General features: G+C 37.6%; 1 protein-coding gene across 5 annotated transcripts in view; it reads left to right on the top strand.

Annotated features, from left to right (window-relative positions):
• Window positions 1-21,317, top strand: part of LOC149804191 (fumarate hydratase, mitochondrial-like) — a 94,409-nt gene that overhangs the window by 63,743 nt on the left and 9,349 nt on the right. For 3 of the 5 annotated variants that reach the window (XM_089937687.1, XM_089937704.1, XM_089937713.1), the window contains exons 8-9: window positions 3,234-3,437; window positions 8,252-10,918. In XM_089937687.1, the coding sequence (XP_089793813.1) occupies window positions 3,234-3,437; window positions 8,252-8,676 (629 nt within the window). In that variant the 3' untranslated portion in view covers window positions 8,677-10,918. Of the gene's footprint in view, window positions 1-3,233; window positions 3,438-8,251; window positions 10,919-21,317 lie in introns of those variants that run through there. The other 2 variants (XM_089937696.1, XM_089937721.1) reach the window with 2 other exon arrangements.

Raw genomic sequence — 21,317 nt, forward strand, 5'->3', positions numbered from 1 at the left:
TAAATCAGAGCAAGATATTTTTCAAGCTTTTGACAGATGGAAATTTTAAAAGAGTCCCAGGCCCTTGCTTTAGAACATTAAATTTTTGATGGTCCCTAATATAATTATGGTATTGCATTATGTTTGAATAACACTGCAGTACAGAATTTTGTGGTGCCAAATTCTGTTCATATTACTGCACTTTGTTACCAGCTGTCCATGTGATATCGATTGGTAACACTCAAGATGTCACCAGTGTAATTGTATTGTGCATTTAATTTCAGTTGATTATGGATTTCATGGCTTTCTTGATAATGTGACTTTGCCTATTTGAACAGTTTGTATACCTGTTGCATGCACTTTGTTTTTTCTTCTTCAGTTTTTACATATTATTAAAATGCAAGATGTACAAATGCATGAAAGCCATAGTTGACAGCCATGACATGTGCCTTGCGTACAAAATGTTCTTCCTCTCATTAACGTAGCATGTCCAATATGGGCAGCTGATAAAAAGGGCACACTGTAAATTACCGGAACATGAAGTATTAAGCATTCATCCAAATTTGGTATTATTGACCAGTTTTAGTGGAGACATTGGGGAGCTGCCCCCACCTCCAACAGAGATAAGTAAAAAAAAATCATGTTGCCTATAGCAACAGTCACGTTCTGCATTGTTTCATCATATTTCCTGTTGCTCATAAAGCATGGTCAATAACTTGGATAAGCAATGGTAAATTAAGTTTTTAATGACCAACCAGTCTGGGACAACTATTTGCTAATATACAGTTTTGGTAGCAGACAGTTTTATGAATTCAAAGTATTACAGAAATAGAACAGATGATTCAGGACAAGTTAAAAGATCTAAAAGAAGGTGATGCCTGATATGATGTGGAGGCATTCCCTCCTATCTACTTGGGTGGTCCAGTCATGACCATGACCGCCACCACCCACCCCCTGGTGACTCACCAGTTTTGTTACCTTTATAAGTCATCAGAGGGAAATGGAATGGTCTTGCTGATTCATTTTTTCAACTGACCTAATCAAAGGATATAACTGGTCTAGAGGAGATTGGTACTGTATTTGCCTCTGTAAAAGAAACACCCAGATATGAACAGTGTTGACCCTGATTTATTGTAAATTGCACAGATCTATCAAGGTCTGTTTTGTTTTTATGTCAATAATTTCAGGCTGATGATGATCAGCAAGTGCACTGTGATGCAACTAATCTTGATTCATGCTATCTAGGGTGAGCATTATAATTTAGTGCATATGGTATACACAGAGGTGAGCATTATAATTGAGTGCATATGGTATATACAGGGGTGAGCATTATAATTGAGTGCATATGGTATACACAGGGGTGAGCATTATAATTGAGTGCATATGGTGTACACAGGGGTGAGCATTATAACTGAGTGCATATAGTTTATGCAGGGTGAGCATTATAATTGAGTGCATATGGTATACACAGGGATGAGCATTATAATTGAGTGCATATGGTATGCACAGGGATGAGCATTATAATTGAGTGCATATGGTATACACAGGGGTGAGCATTATAACTGAGTGCATATAGTTTATACAGGGTGAGCATTATAATTGAGTGCATATGGTATGCACAGAGGTGAGCATTATAATTGAGTGCATATGGTATAAACAGAGATGAGCATTATAACTGAGTGCATATGGTATACACAGGGATGAGCATTATAACTGAGTGCATATGGTATACACAGGGATGAGCATTATAATTGAGTGCATATGGTATACAGAGGGGCTAATCATAGAAAGTACTTATTCCCTCGCCAAGAAAGTTTAGGAAGGCATATAGCATTTTGCCCTTTATGTCATGTTTTTTTCAGTTTTTTGTATTTGTTCCTTTGCACATGTGTTCAATAATAGATTGTTTAGATATGCAACCTACACAAGATGATTACTTTAGTGTTCAGTACATTAAGAACTTTCTAATATGGTAAACGTATCTTGTATTTTTAAAATTTCTTGAAGGAAGCAAACATTTATTCTTAAATATAGCTTGTGTGCAGTCCTATTTCCTCTGAGTATAGACCGCTCTGGTGACCTGGTGGTTAGAGCATCCATCTCAGATGCGGGAGGTCATGGGTTAGATTCCCAGCCAAGTCATACCAAAGACTTACAAAAATGGTACTAACAGCTTCTTTGGTTAGTGCTCAGCATTAAGAGGTTAGTGTTAGGACTGGTCGGCCTGGTGTCAGGATAATGTGTCTGGGTGGGACATCATGCTACATGTCTGCGGCATGATGCCGCAGTGCTAGACATCACTATAAACTGCCACACTGCAGACATCGTAGTGATATGACTGAAAAATTGTTAAAGCTACATGAAAAATCCAAATCACACACACATCCTCTGAGTTTTTTTTACCAACATGTGTACTATTAATCACACTAAGTATTTTTGACCAGCATGTGTACTATTAATCACCCTGACTGAGTATTTGTGACCAACATGTGTACTATTAATCACCCTGATGTATCTTCTAATTACACACACCATTTACATCCCTGTTTTAGTACTTTTATCACTCGGTAATAAACCTTCATGAAGCATACTATTTTATCATATAAACCTCTTTTGTGGCACTGTATAGTGTTACATTGTTGGCACACCATAAAATTCACAATCAACCAACCAACCAATCATGCATTACCATCTCAATATTTCATTACCCCCACCCCCCGCCCAATATTTCAGGCCTTATTTCTCTTGCAAGTAGTGACATGCAGGTGCATCACAAGAAGAGTAACTCAGGAATATCAAAACTAGCCAACTGTGACATACTTTGCACACTTGATTGACTTTTGTATTTTCAGCTATTCATTTGTGTCACCCTCAATATCAGGCAGTCTATTTCACCTGCTAATAATCATTCATGAACCCGTATTATTGTGGATCCTATTTTCTAATAGACATACTTGAGTGGATGCATTGACAGCTACTCCTTATGTACTTGTGTTGGCAAGAGGAGTCAGGTTTACCTTTTTAAAATATATGTACTGGTTTGAAAGTATTGTTTTTATATAGACAACTGATATAGGCACCTATACTTTCTACATAATTATCCAATTTTCCACAAAATCTTATATATAACAGAAGATTTGGTCATTGACAAGTATTTTCATTGCAGGGTTATTTGACAAAACTGTCTATTATTCTGCATGCTCTGTTTACATTTTTATTGATTTAATATGGTCTGGTTTTTTTTGTTCTTTTAGAACTACCCTTTGTTACTTCTCCCAACAAATTTGAAGCACTGGCTACCCATGATGCAATGGTTGAAGTCCATGGGGCCCTGAATGTTTTAGCCTGCAGTCTGATGAAGATTGCTAATGACATCAGACTGCTCGGGTCAGGTCCACGTTGTGGTCTGGGGGAACTAAGCCTGCCTGAAAATGAGGCTGGGAGCAGTATTATGCCAGGTCAGTCACTGTTTTGTTGCTTTCAGTTGCCCATCTCGAATTGTAAGAATGATAATTTTCCAGATACATCCAGAAAAGAGTATGATTCCTTCATTACCCAAGTAAAGGAAGTATTGTAAGGCTTACTTCCCTTTCTTGTTTATTTATGTATTGTAAGTATTGTAAGGCTTACTTCCCTTTCTTGTTTATTTATGTATTGTAAGTATTGTAAGGCTTACTTCCCTTGCTAGTTTTTTTTTTATGTAGTGTAAGTATTGTGAGGTTTACCTCCCTTTTTAGTTTATTTATATAGTGCAGAGAGTCTCATTCAATCAGTTCACTCACATGGCTCAATAAGATCTCCATCAAAAGATGGTGCAGAATTATGCCCCATTTTTCTTTAATGCCAGGACAAGGTTTTCCCAAAATTGGAAAAGTAAATACCTTTTTAAAAAAAGGATGAGATGAGGTGACATTTGTCATTGTGATGATGTTTGATCTAAACATTGACCGTTTCAATGACTGATTTTGACATACCTTCAGCATCAACATCTGTTTTAAAATGATGTTTAATGTTGAATTGAATTTTTGTTTGAATGATCACAGAAAGGATATTTAGAATAGTTTTTGAAATAGCAAGAGATGTTGTAGTTGGCTCATACAAAGTTCGTAACAGCTTTCAGTATATCACTTTACCAGAATCTCATATTGCCAAAATATCATGGTGCCATGTGAGAGTCTCTTTGAATGGGATAATACAAGCTATGCATAAAACTATTACCCAAATCAAGGTTCTTTAGAACAAAAATTGAAAAGATTTGATTTTGTCTTGTTTACAAGTAAGAGTTAATTTTAGAAAGGTTCTGGGACAGCATCGCAGAATGTAGAAGGGGCATGAAATATTATCCATCCTCCCATACCACCGAAGTGTTGTTTTTAGGTCAGTTTCTACTTGTCTTCAGATGCGTGCATATTTTCCATGTGAATGCTTACTGGATGCCACTGATGGTGGCAACAATATTTCATGCTTTTATGACTGGTTATATTTCATGTTTTGGTCAGTTCTGAAGTACCTTTGGCTGCAGAATATTATTATGGATTCCTTCCGGGATTTCAACACCCATCCATCTAATGAAGGCCACATTGACCTGTATTTCAAACTTTAGTAACTTTGGTTAAATTTCAGAAGAGAAATGGCTGGGAATTTGTTTTCCATGTCATGTGGAGATAAAATGTGGTTTATATATTATATTTTTTAATGAAGAAGATCAAGCCTAGATGTTTATGTAGAAAAAAAGCCAACACTGATTGTCTAGACTCAATTGAAAATGCTGACTTCCCCTATATATTTTATTTCATTTAAGCATCTCTTTTGAAAATTCATCAGGAAATTCAGCATATTCTTGAAATAAATATTAGTTATTTGCTCATGGGCAATGCACATATTTTATGCTCCTGGTAGTTCTTCTCAGTCACTTCTCTGTATCAGCATACCTGTCAACTTTTCAAAAGACAAGTAGGGTGATTAAATGAAAAAAAAAGGAGATTGGGACCTAAACTCGGTAGGGTTTTTTGTGGTCTTTTTAAACCTTCCTTTTCACTTAATGTTGACAGATATTCAGGGTCCAATACATGTAAAATTCTCCCAGGACATGCCTTCTTCATATTCTGGCCGTCTGTGGCCAAACTGCACAAGAGCTAAAGGTTAGTCTTAAGTAAACAAACAATAAAGGGGGCCCCAATTGGTTGCATGGTCTAAAACGCTCTCCATTATGGATCACTACCATCTCACCTCTGTCTGCTTGGGTTCGAGTCTCAGATTCAGCCAATATGGGTATGTGAGAAAGCTTGCCAGTAGCTTCTTGTAGGTTGGTGGTTCTTTCCAGGATTTTCCCGGGTTCTTCCTCCACCATTAATACTGGCCGCCATGTATAGCCTATTGTGTGCTGAAAAATGGCGTTAAACCCTACAACAACAACAACAAACAATAAAGCTAGTATGACTAATTAACAGTTTATCCTTATTATTGCAGTTATCTTGTGAACTGGACCGGCCCTCTGACATAATTTGAAGAAACCATATTCTATTGCATGTTATGTAAGCACTAGCAATTGATTGGCAAATAAACGATGCCCAATTTTGTTTTTACTAACAGTACCTAAATATGCAGTCTCAAGCTACATGTACTGTACATGTGGCAACTTATTTTCCCAAGTTTTATATCCCTTTTTTATTCTCAACTGGAAGGCATTTATCATCGTTTACTAAATAATATATTTATTCTGAATAATTTTATGAGGGCACATAAGCTGAGTGATATGTTTCTCCAGTCCTTCTTTTAATTTTATGATGTTAATTAATGTTTGTGTATATAGTAATGTAATGCCAGGTGCTCATTCATGTAACTTTCTTTGGTGGGAATGGAGATGCTACAGCATCACAGTGGTCATTCTTGGGATTTAAACTAATTGATGACAATTTTATTGTTGTGGTTTATTTTCTGATTTTAATATTATTCATATATTGACTTGAATAATGTTTAAATTTAACATTCTTTTTACTGAAGAAAAATGTAATAATCAGGAGTTTTATGCAAAAATCGGGAGATAACATGAAATTCGGAGATAGGCGTGTAAAATCAAAAAAATCAGGAGTTTTGTTCTCCTGCCAGGAGAGTTGACAGGGGTATATATCAATGACCCATTGTTGGGACCAATTAGAAATTGTATTTTCAGGCTGGTGGTCTTTATAAACAGGTAAATAAACATTATTATGTATAAATGGAACTCAGCCTTGATACATAGGTGATCCTTATGTACAGGTGGCTGCTATAGTAGGTTTTTCTGTTTAAAAAATGATCACATGAACATTAGAAATATAAGCTTCACTACCTCTTGAATTTAGTAATTCCAAAACGACAATAATTTTCTTTCATGTCTATATATCATTAAAGGAAGAAGCTCATACTCATTACCTCCCCTTTATTCCCACTTGGTGGCACTAGTTTAAGCTGAGTAATACATCAACACAGATGCTCGCATTTGTGTTGAGATGTGGAAAGGTTTTCTAGTACTGAAATTGGGTTAGTATTCTTGGAGAAAAATAATATAAAAAATCATTTGCTTTCTCCTTCCAGAACATTCCTCGATTTAATAGGGCCAGGAGAATCGGTAAGAGGAGGAAAGAAATGTATGAGATCCAATCTCTACCATCTGTCTTCTTCAAGGGAAGAATGTCTGTGTGCTGTTACCATTGGAACAGTCACTTACAGTAGCCCTTTAGATTTGTCTCCCCATTTTAACTCTTCTTCATAAATATCAGTTTCCTATTTTTGTTGTAATACGTCCAGGCAGGAATGTGAACATGCCTTCACAGCTCTTTTCGTTGAATCTGAAGCCCACCACAGTGTGAGTAACTTTGTGAATCATTTTTAATGACTCGTTGATTTAATTTCTGATATGGATGTTAATTGAAAATGACAATCAGTTCCGACATAGGAATGGATAACAATACGCAATGCTACGTGTCTTGCAAGTGCATATGATACCCTATATCTGTGTCACATTCACTATAAACATTCTTTTTGTGTCATCATTTAAACCTTCTTAGTAACAATCTTCATTAAGCCACGGTGTATATGTTAAATGGGACATACCTTATAGTGAATTTCAAAGTATGGAAGCACATAATGGACATTAATTCATTCATGAATTGAAAAGGCTGGAAAGACATAAGGAACTTTTTATTTCTATATATGTGGGTTGTTTCGCTACTACGTTTCTTTAATTTAATGTAGATGTAGTAATTTCATATTTTGTAATGGTTGTATTTCCATTTATTACAGCTTTGTACCCTAATTTGATGAGAGTTCTTGCCTACGAATTAAACCAGTATTTGAACATAATTTGATGTCTTGTGTCTTAGATGCTAGAGGGCTCAAAGGTTTTGCTAACTGTAAATCCTCCAGAGCAAAGACAGTATTGTCTGAATTCCTTGTAAGGATAAACCACTTTCCTGATATGATGGTAGCACAACTGATTGTCACATGACCTGTGACCCCAACTCTCAGATAAATATACAGGATGACCTTCCCTTATTGAGCAAAAATAATTTGAGCTAATCCAGTGAAAGCACCAAATGCATGTCCATGAAAAGATTGTGCAGACCTCAGAAGGGTATGGTGGCCATTTGGGTTGCAGCCACTAGACCTACCAGTCTCTGATACTGTCTCTGTGATGCTAGATTTTGGAGATGTAAGCTTGAGGTTGATTGTGAATGCCAGCCAATGGCCTCTGTTATCAGGGTATATCTCCGATTGAAATGTTTCATTTGAATGTGAGACTCACCGAGTCTAATCTGATGAGCAGAGATTCTCATGTGGCATATCTGGTACTGAGATAATTCAGAACACTGAGCATATTGTCAACCTTTTGTCAGCCACCTGGCGGGTTATATTCTCCTTTCCAGCAACAAGATAATGAGATATTTAGGACCCACAGCTCTTCTCTATGTATGTTTCCATTAAATTATGAGAGCAGGGGCCCGGTTTTGCTTAACTGTCTCTTTCAACATGTCATTAGATGAAAGAACTTGGATACACACCTTTTGAATGCCCAGAGACAGTAACTAGTTGCTAGATATAAATTAATTAACTTATTGCATCATTAACATCCAAAACCGTCCAAACATTAATCGGATCAGGTAAGTATTCCCAGAGAACATAATTTACAAAATGTGCTTTCTTTGCTCTTTAGCTTTATTAATCAGTTTAAGTATTTTGATTTTGGAAAAGGTTTCATTCAGCCTATGATGCAGATTTGCAAATTTCTTTGCAGGAAAAATAAACCCCACTCAGTGTGAGGCCATCACCATGGTTGCAGCACAGGTCATGGGGAACCATGTGGCCGTGACAGTGGGAGCAAGTAATGGACATTTTGAGCTCAATGTCTTCAAGCCAGTGATTGTTCGCAATGTTCTTCAGTCTGTGCGATTGATTGCAGACTCTTGTGTCTCATTCACCAAGAACTGCATTATCGGCATTCAGCCGAACAAGGACCAAATTGAAAAACTCTTGAATCAATCTCTGATGTTAGTGACAGCTCTCAATCCACACATAGGTTATGACAAAGCTGCTATAATTGCCAAGTTTGCACACAAGGAGGGCTTGAGTTTGAAACAGGCAGCTCTTCAGTTGGCCATGTTGAGTGAGAAAGACTTTGATAAATGGGTCAGGCCAGAGAAAATGCTAGGGCCAGATTGATGGTATGATGTAGTTAGTTACATTAACTATAAACAATGATATATGATCTTAAAAATGAACAATGAAATTATAAACATAATTAGTAGGGTAATGGAGTTATATTTCAGATCAGATTCAGGAATTCTTTGGTGTTAATCCTTTTCCTCCAGAGAATTCAGAAGAAAACCCAGATCCCTCACTGTTGGCGCTTTGTGGGGCAGTAGTTTGTGAACAAAAATCAGTATTTCTAAATTGAATTAGCTAAAACTAATACACCCTTTGTAATGCTATATGCAGCAAAGAAAATCCATTAAAAGTTTGTTAATGTATAATGCATATATATTTTCATACACTCAATTCCATGACAATTAGTTCTACTGGTATTAGACCAGGAGAGCTTATGGGATGGATTGTCATTCATCTGTCCATCTGTTATCACAAATTTGTCATCGCTACTCCTAAACTACTTGGGGATTGCCATTGGTGCCACTCAGAAACCCAATATGGCTTTCAAAGCAGTCAGCTTGAAATCTTGTTATTGTTATTCCTCTTGAAAATGGATTGTTATATCAACATGGAGTTTTCATGAGAAGACTTGTTATGATGTCCAGTATGGTTGCCTTGGCAGTCATCTTGGAAATCTTGTCACTTCCCTTGATTGGAAAGTCATCTTGGAAATCTTATCACTTCCCTTGATTGGAAGTCATCTTGGAAATCTTATCACTTCCCTTGATTGGAAAGTCACATTGACATGAGGTTTTCACCAGATGACTTCTTATGACTGGTGGTCCTAGTGCTGATCTGATAGATGCCACAGTGGCCATCTTGAAATTCTTATCATTACTCTTTGCCATTGTAGACTGGGTATTTGAATAACAATGATTCATTCTCTAGTCATGATAGATTTATCTACTGAGGTAGGGTAGCAATTAAATCTACAACAAATAAAACATTCAAGTATAAATACAAACAAAAATTAAAATAGAGACAATACACAATTTAAACATGGTAGATGTAAATATATATTCTACAAAATGCTACTTATTAGCGAGAGTTTTGCAACTGCTCTTTGTGAAGACTGAGTTGAATAATGCACAACAACATCCAATGCTGTTATGCTGAACTCTGCCTATTTACTTATACACACTATATGAGAGGATCTCCACAAATGTATTCTACTACACATACTAATACAGTCTAGCAGGCTGTACAATGTAAACATATAATGGCAAGACAGTACATAACAACAGAGAAAACATTTATGCTGAATATAACACTGGCTACACCTAAATGGATGGCATAACAACTTGGGGATTTTACTAAAAGACAGATGTCTAGTTGGTGCGGCATGAAAATGGTGCCAATCTGACATTCAGTCTGGAAAATCTTATCTCCTCAACAAAGAGTAATATTGCAATGGATTGTTCACTGGTAGACTTCTTATGCTGTCTGGTTGGTCCTACTCGGACATCCATTCTTATGCTGTCTGGTTGGTCCTACTCAGACATCCATTATGACCACCACTGTCTTAATTTTTAAAATATTGTTATCACTACTCCTGAATGAATCCTCATGGGTTTTCACTGAAGTACTTTTTTTTATAATATCTACTTGAAAGTAGTGCCAATCTGACTTCAATATGGAACATTAATTGTCATTTTGAAAATATTGTTATCACTACTTCTTCAGGATGTCTGGTCGTAATATTGTGCTTTCATCAAAAGGTTTTGAATGGACCCATGAAAATCTTTTTATCATTACTTCTCCAAAACAAAAGGATGTATGGGGTTTCCACTAAAAGACTTATGATGTCTAGTTGGTCCTAAATATTGTCTTGATGGTCCTAAATGAAAATGATGCCAATCATATCCAGTATGTTCAAGATGACAGCTAATTTGAAAATATTGCTATTGCTAAAGAATATCATAGATTGTTTCAACACAAAACAGTAAAAACGAAGAAATGGTCTTTCCTTGAATTACTGGAAATTCTTTTAGGTCAGTAGAGCATCAGGGACTCAAAGGGTTAGGGTGTTGTTGCAATTAAACTGTGATCAGGTTTGCAGTAAAAGTAAAGACAGGAATTAAACAGCATTGGCTGTCATGGCAGGCAGCTGCCTTGCTGTTTGAGCTGCTGCAGATAATGAAGATACAGACTGATTTAGAACTACATATAAAAACATTTACAATGTAGCTGGATGCTGTGAATATTTTTTATTTCAATGAAATGAGTAACGATCAAATTAATAAAATACTTTTGTATATGCCTTGAGTTTACCTTATTCTTTAGATATATTATCTGAACATCCCCCATAGTGATGAAAGTCTTATGACAGAATATTAGCAGATTACCTTTTGTTAGCTGACTAGTCTTAAACACAAAGAGTTTGTTGTCTGTCATCCCTCTGTCAATCAGCACAAGTTTGTTTTAGCTACTTCCCCCTAACCTATGGTTGCCAGGAATCAGTCTGAAATGAAAATGGTGCAACTTCGATCATCTAATATGGCTACCACAGTGGCCATCTTGAAATCTTGTGATTGCTGTTTCTTCTGAATCGATGGTCATATTATCACAGGTTTTTATTAAGAGTCATGTTGTCTACTTGGTCTTAACTTAAAATGGTAGAGACCTGACATCTGATACAGCTGTTAGAGCTACTATTTTGGAACAGAAAGTCATAATGACAAGAAGACTTTTTGTGTCTAGTTGTGAGTGAAAATGGTCTTGCTTGAACTTACAATGTGACTGCTTGAACTTACAATGTGACTGTAACAGCAGCCATCTTGAAAATCTTGTTATGCTACTCCTGATTGGATGGTTCTATCAGCATGGAATTGACACCAGAATACTTCTTATGATCCCTAGTGGCTCCTGAATGAAAATGGTGCCACTTAGATGTCATCACAGCAGCCATCTTTAAAATCTTGTGAATGGATGGTCATATTAACATGGGACTTTTACTGTGATTTTTATGATATCTAGTTGGTCTTAATTTGAAAAAATGACACAGACTTATTGTCCAGTATGGCCACCATGGCAGCCATCTTAAAAATCTTATTACTATAACTAATCCACTGGATTGGAAAGTCATAACAAAATTAGATTGTTACCAGAATTTTTTTATCATGTTTACTTGATCCCAGAGTTAAAATGGTGCCACTAGGATATCTGGCTTGACTGCCACATTGACTATCTCTTAACCCAAAAATGGGTCACTGTGATCAATCTTATTTATTAGAAATGTCATACCCAAGTGGTATTTTAGCATTTGAAAGTTGGAAAGTGATGGGCCATGAGGCTAACACCACAAACTTAATCTGGGTCACCACCCTAAAAGTTTAAGAACCGCTGTTCTAGATGGACTGTCATATAGACAATAGGTTTTCAACATAACACTTCTTGTGATGTCTAATTGGTCATAAATGAAAATGTTATCAGTCTGACACCCAATATGGTCAAATTCGTTGCTATTTTGAAAATCTTGTTATCACTTCTCCTAAAAAGAAAGTCATGTCAACATTGATTTTCTTGAGAAGATTTTATGATCTCTTTTTGGTCCTAAATAAAACTGTTGCTCATCTGGCATCCAATATGGTCACATTGGCAGCCATCTTGAAAATCTTATTGCTACTTATTGTAAATGAAAAGTCTAATCAACACGAGGTTAATATGATGTCACATTGGGCATAACTAAAAATGACACAAATCTGACATCAATCTTGCTTCGCTAATCTTCCTGAACGGATTTTGGTCATATTCTCCATGTAATGATATCTTGTTGGTGCTAAATTAAAATAGTGACAATCTTGCATCCAATATATCCACTAGAATAGTTAATATGAAAATCATGTTATTGCTAAAAAAAAATATGATTTCAACATTCAGCAGAAGAAATGGTCTTTTCTTAAATTACTGAAAATTCTTTTCATTCATTGGAACATTAGTCCTTTAAAGGGACTCTTGCTTTTTAAATATATTTTGTTTATAAACTAATTAAATGTCTACTCACAAGTCTTATATTTAAGGCAACAATTCTATGACAAGATGGCAATATCTCTGGTTTGCCAAACAACATATACAAATGTGTCACTCAATCCTTTCTAGTTCCATGGTTGTTTTAATCCAGAAAACCAAGCCACATGTACACAAAGTTAATAAACAAATAAAATGAAAGAGAAAATGAACAGGTAAACAATATGAATTCTTTGGGTTCTCAATTTGTAAAGTATAATACTGCAAGGAATATTTTTAAAAAATTGTCAAGCAACTGCTGTTCATTTACTTTACCGGCAGTGCTTCTGCAATTCCATATTGATACTACAAAACAAATAAAATGATAATGCTCGGCAGAATTTGCAAATATTTTAAAGATTGTTATGCAACATTGCAGCATTATAATAATTTGAACACCTAGCATGTTCATGTCCACGAAAACCAAAGGTTTAAGTACAGGTTCTATTTCCCCTACCAAGACCATTACCACATTTGGGCTCATTTTCAACTTCATTGAAATGTCTAGCATCATTCAGTGGTGAGTAATTTGTTTTCTTAGGGTAGCCAGCTTCTTTTGGAGGCACATCCTTCTCTGCAAACTGGTTCATGTCGATTTTTGTATATCTGTATTTATGTACAGAGATAATTATTCCATTATGGTGGGGTCTTTCCTGCACCTAGGGCTCTTTATATGTTAACTACTTTATCAAAATAGTTGAACACATCATTATTATTGTAGAATGGCAGAGATTTGTGTTTAAGGATTGGAAAAGTCGCACCACTCCTGAAATACAAATTCCTGTCACTTGTCCTTGAGGTAACTCTGGTTCGTGTCCGTGGGTAGTTCATACTCCAGCATCACTTCTTTCCAGTTATTGGGTATGTCAGCGGAAAACTTAAAATGGATTGTCAGAAATCATCTACAATGCCTATTAATTAAAGATTTCAGGTGCTACTGACAACTTTCATTGGTAGATGGATGATTGTTCTTGAGGAATTACCTCTCCGACATCCTCTCTCATTTCATGTAGGCTTTGTAAAATTTTCCTAATCATGTTGGCACGGGCCCGATCGTTTCAGAGGTTTATATCATGCCTTTCTTCATATCCTTGGCGTATTTGGTTGTCTTAACAATTGGACCCGGTTTTTCACGTTCCCATTATCGCTGATATTTTTGCGGTCGAGGCTGCATTCTGTCTTGTTGATTCGAGCAGTGGTGCAGTGTTTGTTCAGTACCAACTGTGAGGTCTTCCGTGCAGTCTGCCGACTGCATTATATCGTTAACACGTTCGTGGACGTTTATATAATCGCGGATACGTTCCAGATGTTTGAGGGCAGCTTTGCGGCGACGGTCAGCAGTCTTGCTATGGTGTCGGTTTCGTCATTGACTATTTACGGTGTTCGTTAAAGTGCTTCACACGTTCACGTTTAAACCTGCACGATACTTGTATGGTCTATCATCTAAGTCAATCGTGATGAAATTTTATTGGTTCCGTGTAACCTCCGTGAAAATATCTCGAAACTCATCCTATGAGAGGTCGATGGCACCCCTGATCCAATTAATGTATGCAAAGCCATGAGCATCAACCCTGCGAAATATTTTCAAAGTGTTGCAGTTGGGACACTTTAGGGCACGTGTGCATATCTTTCTTTCACATATTCTTGATGGGTTAAATTGCGGGTCACATTGTTTACACGGCAAGAATATTATGCTCTCGGTGAAGGTCATCGCTAGCAGTGGATTCATCAATCGCGGTAAAGAACTCAATGGTAAAATCAACAAGGAATTTATTTCCTTGTTTCTCCTCACTACTAACTTAAAATTGAAGAAACCCTTTCAATCTTGTAATTTGAATCGCAAACTATCCTAAATATCTTGTAACAAGTCCAAAAATATAGAATGTTCCGAATGAATTCCAATAGTCTTTAATATAGCACAATGATGCAATCCAGAATGTCTTTGAACGGCTTCACAATACTGCCAAATAATGCGTTAATCCAAAGCGAATGAGCACTTAATAGTTCTAATGAACAATTTAAATAAATGAATAATTCCTTTCGAAATATATCTGAACACAATTTTTGATTCTGATCAAAAAATATTCTCACAGACTAAGCAGAAAAGGAATGAATTATTTATTTACTAAGTCTATGTATGTGTGTGTGTGTGTGTGTGTGTGTATTCACTTGACCTATAATGTAATGGAATGTGAAGACTTTACAACAAATAACCCTAGTGTAACTGTCGAGAAGAACGACATATTCTTGCTGCGTAAACACGGTGTTTACAACATACAATCATAGACCAAAGGTAGCTATGTAAATACGTGGTTTACAAATGACTATTGTCTTAAAGTATACTATTCAGTTATGGACAAACGTTAAACACACAGTATCAATATATACATAAAACAAAGAAGTTTATGTTTGTAAGAACCTCATGTTTTGGACCTTCTGGGCTGAAAACAATGGTGGAGATATCACTGCTGCGTTAAATAGGCTACCTGGGGTACCCTAGAGCAAATATCCTATTCACAAGCATATGCCTGGATACAATGACTGAAACACGGTTGGATATACGACTGGACTCTTAGTAACAGACCGAATCCTGGAAAAGAAGCTGTAAACCGCGTCGATGTGGCATATTGCATGCTATTGACATGATCACGTGTCTAAAATATAAAGTGATATACGTTCACATCAACGCGCCAACGTGGATCTCATCCATGACTGAAATGCGATTAATCCTATACTCGGAGAAAGAATCGCTTGATGGATTGTAAAAGGATGCGTGAAGGTCAAATTTGCACTTGAGGTAAAGCCTCGATATAATAAATATGTCTGTGAAAATCGTAGCTTCCGTACTGACTTGGTCCGCGATATACTACAGACTCTGCGGTTCTTGGAAGAACGAGGCAGCCGTTTAAAAGTTTGCGAGTGCGATAAAATCTACCAAGGGCTCCGCCAGAGCGTGAGTATGCGAGTGCGATAAAAGCTACCAAGGGCTCCGCCAGAGCGTGAGTAGCCAAACATGCCTTGTGGCCTATCGCCCAGGAGGTTTCCTTATAATCCAAAATCAATGTTGATTTTCGATCCCATGGCCTCTCACCCGTATCAGATATAATTTGCTTGTTTCGGTTGATGTTAGGACCCTCAAAGAAGTTCGCCAGGCTGACATGTTGTTTATCCCACATGATCGTGTACGCGTACGCACATGCAACTACATACTAACCATCGAAGTTGCTGATAGAAGATGCAAGGAAGCCGATTCGTTACCACCTAAATATTCAATAAATGTCACAGTCGCATTCAAACGTATCTACGCACGTGGGCTACTAACATGGCAGGTGGATCGATGTAAAGAACCTTCGGAGCCGTTGCTGCGTTGTTTGCGAAGTATCATTTCCGGATGCATCGTGGACATGCCTGTATATATTGCGATCAGGCCATTGTGAAACTATTCAACCATACACATGCAGAACACATATTCTTGCATCAGTACACGCAGGAATTATTGATGAATCATGAAGCACGCTCACAGAATGGGTGACACGGCTTCGCTAGGTTATAACAGCTTTGAATAATTAAACTTTAGGTCTAATTTGGCTGAAACCCGCTGATCCGATTCGGCAGAAGACTATCGTAGCCCATAACTGTGGAACGGTTTCGCAGCCACCGGCATTAGGCTCACTTAGTGAAAAAAAAACTTAGTTCGGTTTATGTATGCTTCGATGAAGTTAGAAGGCGAAAACGACATCGTGCTACTGACCCGGTAGATTTGTCTATATATTTGCAATCTCAAAACGAATTGATATCCTGAAGTAATCAACACGCTACCATTTGAGCCACTAGACGAATAAGCTGTCAAGCCAAGTGGATTTAGTCCACTATAGAGAGCATTATGTGAGAGGAAATATGGGTCGTTCTCGGGAATACACAATTACTATCAAGATTTTTTTTAAAAATATCTACGCATGCCCATTCGGCCAACAATCTACGTCACGGAAAGAGATGCACAGCGGGAAGTTTGAGCAGCCATATCTGACTGAGCTGTCGATTCGAGTTTATTTAATGCATACGTATTTTGAAGAGTTTTCGTACAAAAATTAATAGTGCATCAAAGTCGGTAGGATCTCAAGAGTATTATTGTTGTGAAATATTTTTGCAAGTGCTTGTTCTTGATTATATCAGGGAAAATCGTGCTCTTGATTTTACCACGGAATATTTTGTTCATGATTTTACCAGGGAAAATCTTTTGCTTGATTCCATCAGGGAAAATCTGATGATTGGTATTCAGTGGGGACATACCTACCTTGGTACAATGATACACGCCCATTTGAGGTTTCTTCGACCTAATAAGATTTTCCGCGTGTGCGAATTCATGGGGTTTCCCAAGACACTCCTAATATGTGCTGCTTGAGATCTACAGCGACCACAACACGGGGATCTCCTTTCGCTTTCTTAATATTTATGCCGGCAAGACCGCTCTGCTGCCCAACCAGAATCGATTACGTTTTAGGTATCAGTACCCCGTACCCCTCGATGGGTTAACCCGCGTATTGGTTAATGAATATCCCCACGAATTTCTTGTTTCTGTCGCTGAACAGTGGATGGTCTTTATGGTGCAAACTTGTGTCAAACTCGTTCATAAGCGATGTCTCGCCCCATGTCCACGTAGACGACATTGGCAATGATTTGCATTATCAGCGAGTAAGTATTCATGTACAACATCCTGATGTTTCCACCGTACCTACGCTTGATCCAGAACTCGTACGAGAGCATCTTTGACAAAGCCAACAAGGATGCGCCAACGTAAATAGATTTCGTCAACTTCACCAATAATTACCCTACGTGACTCAAATGTTGGGTCGGCAATCAACCTGCAAAGCTTTTGTTGATCGCTGTCCTGGACAAGATTGACGCGAGTTCCTTTTCGTGGATTATCCATGGTTTTCCCGAACACGGCATTGTACATCCGTCCTTTTAAAACTCGTTTGTGGCCACCGTTTGCAGAAAGGTATTCATCAGAATGTAAAGTGTCATCCACGCGCTCTGATGAAACAGTATTACCCGGTGGATTTTACACACACATTCTCAGCTGTAGCTACAAATGAAAGTTTCATACATGGACGACCTAGCTGGGCTTGAAACGCAAGTTGAAGACAAGATTCCGGAGCTTAGTGGATCATCATTGTAGGAGCTTTGAAGTTCCTCAGGACATTCTAAGTCAGCTTCAAAGAAGTATCCATGGTCACTGTTTTTATCATACCTGCTTGTTTGTTTGTGTATATTTGCATCTGCGAGATAGATCCACTGAAATTCATTGACGGGCATTGGTTACATTATCGCCTATCCACACATATTGCTTTTGGTCAAGATACATGATGTAAATGTTTCAGAACGCATTTATTGATGCATATATTGTTAACTAGATCGTGGCGGCGACTTGCCATAGAAATCCTGCCGCAGATACCACGTTTAATAAACAAATGTTGATCGATGTCGATGAACATTTCCAATTCGATCTTGGTTTTCAACAGCAACGAATTCCATGTCATTCCTGGTGATGTAAAATAATGTACGAGGTCGAGCTTGTACACGTGAATGGCAGTATCAGGAGAGGTCTAAAAAATATAAGCGAGCAGTTAGACATCCTTACGCAAATACAGGTTGTGGTAGTCACCGAAATTTCGACAGTTAAACGCGGACCAGATAGTTTTTGCATGCTCGTTGTTGTCGACGTAAATGCCATATCGAGATGAATATAAAGTCGCAATCGGTAGCAACCGAGTTTCACAAAAGATCTCCTGATAATTCATGTACTCAGTTACGCGTAACCACTAACCTTTCAGGTGCATCGGGTGAAGAAACACGGTGTCGACGAGTGATTGTAAAGCGGTGCGTCGCATACTTCAGCAAGATTGTCGATGTTATTGAATTTGGAATTGCGAAACTTCAGCGAGTCAATTAACTTTAGATGCCCCATCTAACAAATTATGTTGTATTTTGTTTTTTTTTTTTTTTTTTTTTTTTTTTTTTTTTTTTTTTTTTTTTTGATTCTGTTGGGAATAACACCTATTGATGCATGCGTTGCTGGTGAGACCCCTACCATGGTCAAGTGGCCATAATACCTGCGTAGGTTATGAAGCATAACCCGGAATTCTCGTTTTGACTTTAAATTCGCAAATGTAGGTTGCGCGCGTTGTGTGCGGCTCTTCTTGTATATTTTTAGACTTGTACTAGGACATTTAGGATTATTTTGACAATTTACAACACTTCATGTGTCTTTTGAATTTTCATTTTGTAATCGAACGAAATAAATTATTTGTTGAATTTTATACAAAATGTTGCTTTCACTTCCTTCTGTTACATAGTTTAAGGCCATAGAGTTGTAACACAATAGTGTAGCTAAACCCGCATGGAACTTGTTCAGTACACTGCGTTGTATTTGATTGAATCGTAGCTTCCACGGGAGCATTAATACATGCTAACTCTGCGTAAATACCATATGCGACTTCAATCTTCCGTTACACCGATGTGAATTTCAAAGCATTCTTGTCAAAGACTGGCACAATCGTGCGCTGTAGCTTTTCACTAATTACACCACAATAAATGCCATGGTCAAAAAGCAACTTTTGCGTGCAAAGTACCTGTAGGTAACTTCGAGATAAAAACTTTTCCCACTGTGCTTTCTATACCGGTAAACCATTCGAGAAAGATCTTTTATTCACACGTAATGATACCACACCTGTGGGCCGTCAATGTTAAATAATAACAGATCAAATTCAAATTTGTGCATGTGTTGAAGTTGTTTCATCACTTCAGCTGAAGGATTTTGTTCCAAGTATACACCTAAACAGCGATATTGGGGTTGATCCGTTCAAACTTGCTGATGTCAGTAACCTGTACAGATCTTTAGTTCTCCCAGGTGCTGTTAATATTTTCGAGGCTAGTCTGTATGCTGGCTCACAGGATGCAACGCAGATGAGAACATCTATTTAAAAAAGCAACTGTTATCATTGCTTGTTACATGTATTATTGCCCGCAGTTGAATACATGCTGGTGATGGAATTTAACTCGACACGCTAAAAGGCGTGTACGGGGAAATATGAAGATGAACTTGAGTATATCTGTCAAGGGTCAATCCCGAACCAGTGTTGAGGTATTATTTTGCAGCTTCTCAAGAATCTTTGCAACAGCTTAGTCGATTCCAGTATTAATAGCCTCATCACTCCAATACCACGCGTTTGCGATTTTTAACACAACGTTGTCTTGTGAATTAAGACTTTCTGCCAGCTTAAGTGGCATAATCGCGTCCTCACAGATAACAGTGATCTCCTTTAACCCCGACGTGTCTGCACGTTGTTATGTTAATACGATTCTCTGACGCTTGTATGACACAAGCGTCACAGTGTCTTTATCTGGCTTGTATTTGTTTCAGATATATACCCTATAATCTTGTAAATCACAAGAGTGCCTGTGTGACGTAAACTCTGGAGTTTAGGCTCGTCGAGCTTGTGCAGGAATCGCAGTGGCAACGGTAGCAACTACAAGTGCTATTTCGGTCCGCCTGACACTTGGAGAAATCTTAATATGTAATTGTGCTGCTGTTTCACGAAGTGCCTCACGGTCGGACGCGGCTACGCTAGAGGAAGTCCTAATAGCTTATGTATGCCTGGCTTTTTTCTACATCTCGGTATCCTTATTCCATTTTCTTACGCGGATTGCTCAAGTTAGTTACAGTCTGCTTCGCAACCAGCTATGGTTCAGTTGTGGAAAGTTGTATCACAACCAGCCCTGGCTTATCTGCTAGTCCTAATAGTTCAATTATACCTTTCTTATTCACAATGTTTGGTATTCTACGGTATCGCGGGAATTGCTTTAGCTGTTTCACATTCGACATGCCGGTATGTAAATGATAAACCATTGTCTAATTGCTTGTTTGCCATTAAACGTTTTTAAACAGAATCTCTCTGATCGTTGAAAACATCCTCGGCTTTTTTTCCTTGACATCAGTGGGTTATTTCAGTGAGCTGCAGCAAGTCTTCGTTGCCGTACACGATAATATTCAGCATTGTAGACATAACCGAGCACCAGGAACATCACATAACGAGAGCAAGTGGGATGTACAGCATTCGTAATGACATGTTCTTTTTTAAGTTCCCCTTTTCCAAAGCACGCGTCGTTGCATCGAATGTGTCCCAGTGCCATCGAAGTTTCTATATGTACAGGAAAACTGTATTCTTTGATATGAAATAATGTTTATTTGTCATTTCGATTTGTTGTGTGTTTAACCTAAAACGGTGCTTTTTCACATTGTCATGCACTGGATAAAATCCGATGATACTAATGCCATATGTAAAACACGCTGGGCTCATGATGGTAATGGTCAAAGGTAGAATAGTGTCTTGTAAACAAGCTATTTTACCAAGCGACAGCCTCGCCATTCCTGTTTATGTATGACTTTCTCTAATCTATTTCTTATGGCTTTTTTTTCTTTTCTTTCGCACATTACACATATACCCTTTTGTACTTGAGTCATCGTAATTTTACGGCCTTCGTCTGTTTCATAATATTTCTTAATCTTTTCCCATTCGTTATCTGATATGATATAACTATCGTGTACCCCCAGGTGCTAAAATGCTGCTTGTGGCGGAGGCCAGAGATGC

This window comes from Sinohyriopsis cumingii, chromosome 2 (genome assembly GCF_028554795.1).
Source record: "Sinohyriopsis cumingii isolate HCF-2022 chromosome 2, ASM2855479v2, whole genome shotgun sequence".
Taxonomy (NCBI): Eukaryota; Metazoa; Mollusca; class Bivalvia; order Unionida; family Unionidae; genus Sinohyriopsis; species Sinohyriopsis cumingii.